The 12,737-nt window shown below is 38.0% G+C and overlaps 1 protein-coding gene across 7 annotated transcripts in view; it reads left to right on the forward strand.

Moving 5' to 3' along the window:
- Window positions 1-12,737, forward strand: part of baiap2 (BAR/IMD domain containing adaptor protein 2) — a 152,894-nt gene that overhangs the window by 40,206 nt on the left and 99,951 nt on the right. For all 7 annotated transcript variants that reach the window (XM_062974014.1, XM_062974016.1, XM_062974015.1 and 4 more), the window contains 2 exons: window positions 2,697-2,772; window positions 11,362-11,448. In XM_062974014.1, coding sequence (XP_062830084.1) covers window positions 2,697-2,772; window positions 11,362-11,448 — 163 coding nt within the window. The remainder of the gene's footprint in view (window positions 1-2,696; window positions 2,773-11,361; window positions 11,449-12,737) is intronic.

Here is a 12,737-nt window from a genome sequence, read left to right on the forward strand (position 1 = left end):
AGGGCACTAGTTCTTGGCATGCAGGGACTGAGATAAAGATAAATTTAAACTCCACTAGCAGCAGGGTGACACCCTGGATCCTAAAAGGAGTTATTTTACTGCAATAATGGAGTTTAGATTCTCCTATCTTTTGTCTCCATCCCCACAAGACCAAGGATGGGGTGGCTTCTGCCAGTATTGAGATCCCTCCAAAGTATCCGAACTACAACACAAACTACATCTCATACAAAATGTAGGCCTGTAACTCCAACACGTCACTTTTTGTTCTTTTATTTCCTGTATGATTTTTTACTTAATAAACGAGTAAAGTGGGTTGTTGTGTGTATGGCCATGTTCCAGAAGCTTCTGACGTTTCACCCACATCTATGGCAGGCATCCTCAGAAGTTGTGAGGTCTTTTGGAAACTAAGCAAGTGGGGTTTATATATCTGTGGAATATGCAGGGTGGGAGAAAGAACTCATGTCTGTTTGAGGCAAGTGTGAATGTTGCAATTAGCTACCTTGGTTAGCATTGAATAGCCTTGCAGCTTCAAAGCCTGGCTGCTTTCTGCCTGGGGGAATTCTTTGTTGAGAGGTTTTAACTGGCCCTGATTGTTTCCTGTCTGGAATTCCTCTGTTTCTGAGTAGTGTTCTGTATTTACTGTCCTGATTTTAGAATTTTTAAAATACTGGTAGCCAGATTTTGTTCATTTTCATGGTTTCCTCCTTTCTGTTGAAATTGTCCACATGCTTATGGATTTCAATGGCTTCTCTGTGTAGTCTGACACAGAGTGTAGTTGTGAGAGAGTGGTCCAGCATTTCTGTGTTCTCAAATAATATGCTATGCCCAGATTGGTTCATCAAGTGCTCTGCTATGGCTGACTTTTCTGGTTGAATTCGTCGGCAGTGTCTTTCACGTTCCTTGATTCGAAACCAGTAAAGCTTTGTAAGCTCACATAATGTGGTTTGTGGATTTTGCTTGGCTAATAAAAGTATCGCTTATTTGTGGATACTGGATTTTGTTTTGTTGGATTTTTGGCCAACACAACTATCCCTGAATGGTTTTTTAATCAAGAGTCCTGTTCTTAGAGGAACAAGGTCACCCGGAAAGAAGCATATGCAAGTGTAAGTTACACAAACATGCACTTTTCTCACTAACAAGATGCCAGCCATTTACTTTATTCCAAACATTTTAATATTAACACTTATCTTAGCCAAACAGTATATTTAAATATGCCAGGGCGAAACCAGCAGACAATCTCCTTTATAAAAACAGCTACAAAAGCATGTGCCTGGAATAAATAAGGTAAAGGTTTTCCCCTGACATTGAGTCTAGTCGTGTCCAACTCTTGGGGTTGGTGCTAATTTCCATTTCTAAGCCGAAGCGCCAGCGTTGTCCATAGACACCTCCAAGATCATGTGGCCGGCATGACTGCATGGAGTGCCGTTACCTTCCGGCCAGAGCAGTACCTGTTGATCTATTCACATTTACATGTTTTCGAACTGCTAGGGTGGCAGAAGCTGGGGTTAACAGCGGGAGCTCACCCCGCTCCCCGGATTCAAACCGCTGACCTTTTGGTCAGCAACTCAAATACATAACTGGAAAAATGCATTGATCAAAGCATGTACAGCAGGCCCTAGGTATCTTCTGGCGTTAGGCTCAGGGACCCGCCTCCCTTAACTGCCATGCATTCCGAAATCCATTGATGCTGAAGTCCCATTATATACAATGGTAAAATTTATTAAAATGATGTTCCTTATATTAAATGGAAAAATCAAGGTTTCCTTTTTAGAGTTTTTCAATACATTGAAGCTATGGATTATTGAATCCATGGAGACAGAATTCGTGGATGCGGAAGGCTGACTGTAGCAATACATACACACACAAATATGCAAACAAGGTGAAAAATCTATGTTCTGACACCTGGTACTGTAAAAAGTTTTTTTAATTTTAAAGTGCTTGCACTGATGTTGAATTTGTTCATGATGACAACCTGTGGGTATATTACTAGAAGCTCATGCTGACTATAAAATAAAATGAAGGTCCTGTAATTCTTGTTCCTCATATCAAAATGCACTTCTGGTACTTGTTAGCTATCTGTCTGACTACACATTTAACTGATTTTCACTGGAATCTGTAGGCATCATTTCAAGTATCATAGTTATAGTATTTTTGTGTTATCTGGTCCTCTGTGTTGTGACCTGCAAAAGCCAAGAGGAAATAGACTGCTAAAATTTGCTTAAAGCAGTTCTTTATCTGACCAACTTAGACTTCTGTTACTCTCAACATCTGATATCAATGTTCAGAGACTGAAGTGTTTGTTCCTCACTACCAGCTGTTCTAATCTTACTTCCTCTGATCTTCCTTTTTGTACTTGTTCAGGTTTCATATTTCTATGCCTGGCAGAGTATGTCCTTACTCAGGAGCTTTGTGGTGTCTGGAATTTGTAGCATGTAGCTATTTACTTCAATCCTGGGCTGAGTTGTTAAAAGATGTCATTGTCTCATAAAACGTCACCAATTCAGTTTGTGTTGCATGCTGTATGTAAGGTGTGTGTGGGGGAGGATTTGGTTTCCAAGCTTTTATTCTGCATAGGAGTGTGAGTCAGCCTCTCTTGTATTCATACATGTGTACATAAGGACTGCAAGAACATTTTGGGACATTCTTCGTACACTCCTTTTAATTGCTAATGTCTTGTTTGCTTGTTTATTTCATAGACTATCATGGAGCAATTCAACCCTAGCCTCCGGAACTTCATTTCCATGGGGAAGAACTATGAAAAAGCCTTGGCAGGTAAGTGAAGTTGTGTTGTGCATGCTTTCACAGTTGCAGTGTAACAACTGTGGGAACAGCAGCCTGTCTGTGCTGTGCAGTGATAGCTGAGATAAAAAGGTACATTATTATTGAAGGGTTAACAAAGGCAGGTTGTGAAGCAGCTCTTTGAATTAAGTGATGAACATATGATCAGTTCTGATATATGAGGCATTAAGAATTGTAACAAGTCAAGCTGCTTGGTTTTTTGTTTTGTTTTTTGAGATGAAACATCTTTGTAGTGATAAGCCAGTGATTTATGGACAACTAGATGATAAAAACACAGTTTGGGATTTCCCACTTTAAGTAGCCTCTCCAGGTTTCCTTCCCTTTGCAATTAAACGTGGATTTTTGGGATGTTACATACATAACGGGTAGCCTTACAATTAGTGACATGCAGTAATTACCAACACAAATCTTCTCTTGAGCTTCTACAGAATAAGTTCTTTCTGTAAACAAAATGTGCCATGATACATAGACTGGGACTGCTATCTTGCCCAGTGTACACATATAACCTGGGATTTACAATTGAAACTCAGTGGGATTTACAATTGTTTGGGCATGCTCAGGATTGCATGGCTCTGCTTTAGTTAAAGTAGGCTTTGAGTAACCTATTGCAATTAATATGGCTCCTTGTCTTGAGTGAGATGTATTGATGACCACCGTTGTGCTTAATTAAACTATTTAAATCCTGCTGATTTCAATGCACTTTAAGCAGTCTACCTGCTGGCAATCAGGCCTGGTTAACCAATTCATGAGTAAACAAGTTTTTTTTAACCTGAAACATTTCAAGGGGGGGGTAGTTGAACCCTCCCCCCCCCCACCACACTACAGGCCTGCTGGCAATGTAGTTGTAGCAAGGACATTCACTGGCAATGCCTACCTCAAAGGATATAGTTAACTCTTTTGCTTAGCATTTACAAATGGATTTTATGGCTGATGTCTTAATAAATGCATGGGTTTGTAAGGTGCCATGGGACTCTTTGCTGTTTCAGATTCTTGTTGATAATTGCCATCATATTAATTTCAATTTATGGCAGTACCATGAATGAGAAACCTCTTAGCCACCCTGTTATTAATGGCTGAGGTGTTGCAAACTCAGGGTTATAGCCTTCTTGATTCAGTCTATCCACTTGTAATGAGATCTTCCCATGTTGACAGAGAGCCAGAAGCCTTCCTGGTACTAAATGGATATTTAAACTTTGAGGATGAAAATAAAATACAACAATAACAATAGTAACAGCAACAACAACAACAACATGCCCTTTGTACCTAAGGGTAATTTTTAACCTTTAGACATGTTGCCAGAATGAAAGTAATAGAGTTTTGTTTCGTTTGTGATATGAATGAAATTAGTTTACTGGATGTAGCAGTTTTGGCTGCTTTGGCTGGCCTTACCTGGGTCCTGGGAAGTTTCTACAAGTCTCAGCCAAGATTTGTGTAGTAAGACGAAATGGGAGGTCAGCTGTGTACATTTCTGTCCCCAGTGATCCTTTGCTGTCCTGTTGTTGAGCTTTCTGCCCTGAACTACTTTGGTCTCCTAGCCACCTCCAGGGACTTGAGGTAATAAACAAGGTTTCGCTGAGCCTTCCTTTCATGTTTCTTGGCACCTGTACTTTGCTGATGCTAGAAAAAGTGTTTCCTGGAAATATATCGTTTCAGATAGCCCAAGGATCTCTTAACTGGCTTTCACTCACTGCCTTTACCTTTCTTTTAAAGTGTAACATTAGGTGTCATCCCAGGGATGTTTCCCTTTTTGTAAAAGGTCAGTGCTGATAGAGCCAGAGTCATAGGGAATCACATCTTCTGATGGACACTTAATAGAAACCTGCCTTGAACCATCTTCAGCTCATTCTGTGCACACTGTCTCTTAATATACTCTTTGAGATAAACTGCACTCTTCAGGATTACTTGATAAATAGAAATGCTAGAACTGGTTGTGCATGCTGGCTTGAAAACCATGCCTTCTGAAGGAAAGAGAGGCCATAACTTCTGAGCAGTGAGAGACCCCTCATATGCTTAGGGGCTACACTTTCTTTTCTGTTTCAAGTGATCCAGTGCTGAGTCTTGGCGTTTGAAAGACGCTTCTGTATTGATGTCCTGGCAATCTTTGGCTAAAGGGAAGTTTCCATATGAAGAATTCAAGTAACCTCTTGCAAAATATGAACAATTATAGCAATACTAATATTTTGATACAGGCAATTCTGTTCACCAGAAGGAGATCAGGTGATGATTTTGACAGGCTTTAGATTATAATGGTTTCCTCCAGATTTGTAGAAACACAACTTACCAAAGAAAGTCATGTAATACCCGAAAGGCACTTTCACAAGAATGGTATACTGTGTATTGCGTCTTGTATTGTGGTACACAACTTGCTAGATGTTTCACTTAGTTTTCAGAATTCATCACTGTTGAACCTGCTGGCTAGACTGGCTGGGACTTTCAGTCCAACAACCTGGAAGACTGCATTAATCTCACCCTGCCCCATGGGTTTTATTAGTGTGCAAATTTCTGTCTGTGTCTGATGGGTTGGATCTCAGAGGGCCATTGTGTGACCAGAATGCACCAAGGTTCTGCACAGCTCATTGCTTCCCTTTCTCCAGTGATCTCCCGCCTTCCCTTTGTGTCCTTGCCTACCACACTGCTTCTGAGGAGTAAGCAAATGTGTAGGGGTGGGGGTGAGACCCTCCAAAACAGCTTCCAAGAGGCATAGAGAGAACTAGGGAATGACTCAAGAACTTCTCCTCCCCACCCTCTATCTCCGGCATGAGTGAGACTGCTAAATGCTGGCCTGGGTCTAATTCCGTTCCCATAAATTTTGGTGATAATTTGAGTCATGTGCTTATGCACATGCTTCACTATTAAATGGAAACTGAAGCATGGGTTGAATTATCAGAATAGAAACCATTTTAATGTACAGTGTTCTGGGATCTCTTCATTTCCCACTCTCCCTATTCTGTTCTGTGCATTTGAAGAGCTGCAGTTCTGTAAATACAATCAATAAGCCTTCCATTTTAGACAGTTTTTGCTTCAGTTGGGCTTTCAAAACTACTAATTAGCATGGGAAAATTTGCCACCAGTTGAAAACCAAATAGCTGTAAAGAGTGAATTCTTGAATAAGATATTCTCTATTGCTTACACAGAAAGTATTTTGTAAGGAAGTAGAAAATTCAAACACTCATGCATAGTGACTATTTTCTGGTTCCTGTCCTTGACAAATCACTTGTCCTAGTTTTGCATAATATAGGCATTGAGAGGAAGGCTTGTTAAAATTAGATTGTGCATACATCTGCACTAGTTTTCCTTATCTTCTTCCTCTTGAATATCCAGATAGGTTTAGACATGGCTGCTGTTGTTCTAATAAGTGCATCCAGATCAATTATGCATTTCAATCTTCTATGGAATATCATGTATTTGAAAAGATAAACATCTTGAGGAGTAAAATGTTCAGCACACATTTAAACATAAAATCAATGGTAATTAGTGTGATATGTTTAGCAACTGGGATAGCCAGAGTGAAAACTAGAGAGTGCTCCTATACCTTTAGTGGTCATGTGGAATTTTATCAGATGTTGTTTTTATGCAACCAGGTTGTAACAAATAATCCATGCTGGAACTCCCTCTTTCATGCAACAGTTAAAGGTACAAGAACCCTCTCTATCTTGCCCAACTCTATTAGAATAAATAATTCTTTAGAAGCCATGACAGAAAAGGATCACAAACTATGAACTCGGCATATAATGGAACCTATAGTCAGACCCACTTATTCTTAGCTATGTTCTCTGGTTAGGTGATAAAGATAGGAGCTTTTAAGATACTAGTTAAAATGGCAGGACTCTTTTAATTCCTTACTCTTTCCAAAACAAGCATGCCACTACATTATATTAGTTACTAGCTTGGATCCTCGGTGGTGCCCGGGCCATATAAAATAATAGGAAAGGGTTAAGGGAGAGGCAGTGGGTGGGGTCATGCAAATCCCACACCAATGAAGAGAGAAATACTGGGATGTGGCACTCATTGTAATCTGTAATGTCAGTGGAGGGAGAGCTAAAACTGAGTTAAAACTGTGTTGTCGAAGGCTTTCATGGCCAGGATCACAGGGTTGTTGTATGTCTTTTGGGCTGTGTGGCCATGTTCCAGAAGTATTCTTTCCTGACGTATCACCCACATCTATGTGTGGATCCATGCCACACAGACTCTGAGGATGCCTGCCATAGATGTGGGCGAAAAGTCAGGAGAGAAAACTTCTGGAACATGGCCACACAGCCCGAAAGACATACAACAACCCTGAGTTAAAACTGTTTGTGGAGGCTGGAGGCTGTCTCTATAAGCGGACACCCCTGCCACATACACACATACATATTTTTATTATGTATATAGATAGATATTATAACAATTACTCAAGAAGGAATGTCACTTCTTTGGTGGCACAGAAGCAAAAGTTTTAAATTACTTTTATAGATACAATACTGTAGCCTCACTAAAAGGAGGTAGAGAAGTGTTATCTGGTTCATGCTGAATTTCATGGTGCTGTCTTATGCTGAGGCAGCATCAAGATAAAGGGGAGGAGAAAATGTTTAGTAACACAGGTTGGTGGCTTTTAGTATTCAGAGGATTTTATAAAGTTAAAACCACACATTTCATTACTTCAGAGAAAGTTACCTTTAAAATATGCACTTGTAACTGGCTACTTCAGTGGAGCCTTGGAATTTGAAATGCAAGCAGTTATTGTTTCAGACAAATTATGAAACACAGGTCTTTTAAATCTATAACACTTTATTTAAAAAAAAAAGCAGCATTGCTTTGCTAAACAAGAACGGTGCAGAAAGCTCTTGTGATTAATAGGAACACACTCCTTTCCTGCTTATCTGATCAAAGTGGCGTTTATACAGTTGGAATGTCCACAAACCAAGCTAAACTCTATGAACTCTGTTTCAAGGTTAGTGATATCTAGTTGCTTAGTTATATTTCTGAGCTTTGGTGAGCTAGTGTTGTCAAGGATGTGTGCATGGTTTTAGGTCCCCACCCTAAAGACACAATTCAGGTAACTAATGTCCCTTTAACTTAAATTGTCACTCAGATCCATTGGATATCTTTGCATTTTGACAATGCTGCATCCAACATTCATAGAGGGGAGGATATAAAACAACTTCAGAGTATGATACAAAGCCTATACTTGCAAATTTCTCAATGTTCTCCCTTCTCTTTTTCCTATAAAAATTGAAGCTAAGCTCCTTGGAGCATCATTCAACTTTTGAACTCAGATTCTTAATGCAATGCTCTGGTTATAAGAAGTATGTTCTGTCCTATCTTTCCACTTTATTTGTGGTGGTCCTGATGGTGGCTTTTTTGAAAGGCATTTTTCATCATTCGTTTCTCGAAATTATCTGTAATGTTCAGATCTGAAGCTGCTAATGAGAAGTCTGGTCTCAGTATCATCAAAATACAGAATTGTTCCCTTTCCTTCAGTCTTCCAGGTGTGTATGTGAATATAAAAGCCAGAATATATTGGGCCAGCAGTGCTGATTTATGTCGGAGTGCTGAAAGTTTCATTGTAGAGGCAGTACCTGAGTTACAAACATCCAACTTACATCTGACTCCTAGTTATGAATGAGGGTGAGACAACAGGAAGTGAAGGGAAATCTATCTCTAGGAAAGAAAATTCACTCCTGTAAGAGTTATCATGGGAAAAATGTGTCTCCACTTAAACTTTATCACCCATCTTTGTTGCCACAACAACTGAAAATTTTCAAAATGCAGTTGTCACAGGGACAGAAAGTTAGGTGAAATCTTCTGAACAGGGTCAGAAGTATTAAACTACCTATATGCTATCCAGGACTAATATCTGTATATCTATATATAACTGGAGTTACACCAGTACCTGTTCCAACTTACATACAAATTCAATTTAAGAACAAATCTATAAAAAAAATACTGTATTTTCTTCATAACTCAGGAACTGCCTGTATATCTGTACCCCCCTGCTCTCGTTTCCAGTTATTTTTCCAGTCCTCGTGCTCACAGAGGCATACTTGAAAGTGTAATTGCAAAGTGTATTAAACATTCAAAGCTAGACTTCTACAGCTATATGTATCTTTCATCTACTTTGCTCTGAACTCTTCCCAGGAGTCATGCTTGATTTTATTTGCTTAGTTCCAAAATATAGCCTTTTTTATTCCAAAGGGCATTAAAATCAACACTGTTTATAAGCTGGTCTGCACTAAAATATATTAAGCTCTTAGATTGATATAATACACCAATTTTTGGAACCAGTCCCAGAAACACATTTGTTTGCATCTTCTGTCTACCATAAATATGTTTATACTGCATTATATGTCAGATGTGCTGCATTTCACAGACCCTTAAACAACTGTATGATTTTAAAGAGTGGGACTGACTTTTCCTTTCAACATTTCTCTGCTTTTTGCCAATCATTCTTGTAGCTTTTTCCTGCACTTCATTAATACTTTACCTTATTCTCATTGCTTTTTAATGTCATTTTAGCCCAATCCCTTCCTTGATTCCAAAATAATATTTTCTCCTCCATTTTTGAGTCAGTAATAGGATTAAATCGATTAATTATTGCATAACCTATTGGAAAACAACTGCACCCTGTCTCTGGGCACATATCCTTTTGGCAAATGTGAATCTCTATGAATATGTGGAGACCACCTTTTGAAAACCACTAGTCAAGAATAGCATGACCTTGTTGGAAATCAACTCTTTGAACAAGTGATATTTACAAAGCATTAATGTAATGGCACACAGGTAACTCAGCTGTTAAACTGAAGAACCATGTCTTTAAATTGCCAAGGATAAAGACAAACCACTACAAAATATATTTGGCTAGCAGAGTTTTAAAGTAGTTTATTTGCAGTTGCAGTTGTAGTTGCATTTTCCCAAAAGATATACACTCCCTTGAAACTTCTTAGTTTAAAATATGCACTCAGAGATTTAAAAAAGGTCTTCTTTGAAAAATAACATACTATGTTTACTCACAAACATCTTGTATTAATTCACAATACAAGCACGTTTCTTTATTGAAGTTCAGTTATAGATAGGATATCGTTTCTCTCTGTGTTGAGTACACAAGGTATCATTCTTAATCAATAGTCCACAGTCTTTAGTATAGTTGTACTCACTGAAGTCCAAAATCATACTGTATCAATTGAAGTCTCTAAATAGACTTCTCAACTGAAGTCCAAACAGCAACATATATCCACCTCCACTGAGATATGGACAGTTACATCTGCTTTCATTGAAGGCCAAACACGTATTGAAGACAAAATGGAGTCTTGAGTCTGAACATGGTCAGTACAATCACACGTATATAACTCCTCCCACACCAAAGAGGTATGAACTGGCAAATCAATATACACATAGAATACAGGTTAGCAAATATATACATTAACAAATAGTGAGAGGCTTGGGAGGCTGCTATTTCCAACATTTAGTCTGCCCACACTCTTCAGTTGCCTTGGTTTTTTCAGGACAGTCCCAATTAATCCTTTGTCGTATCTCTTTTTCAGCTGCTGAAAAAATGTCTCTGTTTTTTCTCCTCCTTCTACTTTCCCCCATCACTTTGGCTAACTTCAGTTGCTTCAAACTGTGTTCAAAGTAGAAAAGTAGTTTGTGCTCAATTAACTCAGAAGAAGGACAAGGAGAGGAGGAGAGGGGCAAAATCTTGGTCTTCTGTGTAAACTCAGGCAGAACCAAAGTGTTGCAACTTTTATTAATTCATCATCATTATTATTATTATTATTATTATTATTATTATTATTATTATTATTATTATTATTATAAGCTACAATACTTTGGTTATGCCAGAGTCTACACAGAAGAGCAACATCTTGAGAACATTGATCTTCTGTGACTGCATGTGTTCTAGTTTTTATTTGTGAAATGGTTACTACAGAGTATGGTCTGCCTTGTTCTAAGTCATAGATTATCTGCCTAACTACCATGCTTCATACATGCAGTACAGACTGTTAATCCTAACAGCAAATATAGGCAACATGGTGAGACTAGAATCCATTTGTGTTGCATTTAAAGCCCTTGATACCTGATACAGCAACTTTCTTATGTAAACCCACCTTCCTAAGAACTGAGGTCTACTGAGAAATCCTACTCTGCGTCCCATAAATCAGGCCACTGTGGGAAAACATGGGAAAGAATATTTTCAGACATAGCACCATTGTTTTGGATGCTCTCCCCATCGTCGCCTGATAGGCACCAACATTGTTTTTATTAAAACATCAAGTAAAAACATGACTATTTACTAAAGCCTAACTAATGTTGCCCAACATTTTTATGCACAAAGCTTTATTTTTTATAACCTATTTTTAAATTGTCAGCTTGTTTAATATGTGTTTAGTCCAGTTTCAGTATTTTTTACTATTTAAAATTGTGTTAACTTCTTGGTTTTTTATTTCTGTGCCAAACTAAGAAATTACAATATCAAGAGCGATATAATATTTCAGTCTGTCAAGTATGCCCTACTTTAGTAGAGTTGTTCAAGGAGCGTTGGAGTCAACAGGCCTCTGACATCAATATGTGTCTTTCCATTTCTAGGTGTGACATATGCAGCAAAAGGATACTTTGATGCTCTGGTGAAAATGGGAGAATTGGCCAGTGAAAGCCAGGGATCTAAGGAACTGGGTAAGTTAAGCATCTGAATACTATCAGTAGAATTAGATGTTAACACTGACAGATGGAATTTGCATAAAACATTACATTCTTTTCATAATTTACATGGCCAACTGGTCAGTGCAATGTTGCTGCTTCTACAAAACCAGTTCTTGACTTTCAAGCTCTTTTTATGTCGATAATAAGATGGAGCAGCCCTTAACAGATTATAATTATAAACATTTCTATGACATTCCCCTCTATTCATATATCCTTTAACAGGATTAAAGATTCCAGTAGTAGAGGAGTGTTCCAAAATTACAAGACAAATGTCGCAACACTTTAAGTGAAGTTTTCAACTCTGTTTCAACAGTGAGAGCAGTGCATTAATGTGTATGGACGACAATTTTAGCACCTAATATAACATAGTAATTTAAGATAAAATCTGTAACTCTTATTCTAACATTTATTATTTAATATTACTGCATTTACTTGCCCTTCAAATAATCAACATAGATGCTATTAGCTGTTAAAGGTGTATACCTTTAAGAGCGGATGAAATTATAATGGAATTGTTTTTTAATTTGTGTGTGTATGTTTTAGCAGGATTTTATGTTTTATGATGTTTATCTTAATTTGTCTGTATGTTTTCCTCTGGAGCAATTGAATGTTTTGCCTTATATGTTGGAAACTGCCCTGAGTCCCCTTGTGGGAATAGGGAGGTATATAAATAAATAAATAAATAAATTATTATTATTATCATTAGTAGTAGTAGTAGTAGTATACATTTTGGGACATCCAGTATATATATCATTTAGTCTGAGACAAAAGGCCAAATGGGTAGTTTGGTAACAGGGGAATCAAACCAATGCTATAGTAACAGAGAAAGCATGGGTACTTTTTTGCCTTCCTTATCCTTAACTGTAGGTTTTGTGACCAATTGATCCTATGGATTGATCCCTTATGTGAATACGCAAGAACTTTGAGTAATTATCTTCAGCCTCCTGACATAATTTCTGTAACTTCTTTGTAGCAAGTCAGGTTTATTCGAAACCAACAAGCTATGATTTCCCTTTATTTGTGAATCAGAGCTGAAGTACCACACTATTTGTGTGCCACAAACATGAATGGCAATTGTGTGTGGATGGCGAGCAAAAGAGGTTGTGGTTGAATCTGTCTCCTGCTTTTTTCTCTCCTTGAATGTCATTTACATTACACCAAACCATGGTCTTTGAACGTGCAAGGCTCATTTATAATTTAGTATTTACTGTTATGTAATGGCCTATTGTATCATGTAATTAGAAGAATATGTTTTTAAGCTT

Source organism: Anolis carolinensis, chromosome 2 (genome assembly GCF_035594765.1).
Source record: "Anolis carolinensis isolate JA03-04 chromosome 2, rAnoCar3.1.pri, whole genome shotgun sequence".
NCBI lineage: Eukaryota > Metazoa > Chordata > Lepidosauria > Squamata > Dactyloidae > Anolis > Anolis carolinensis.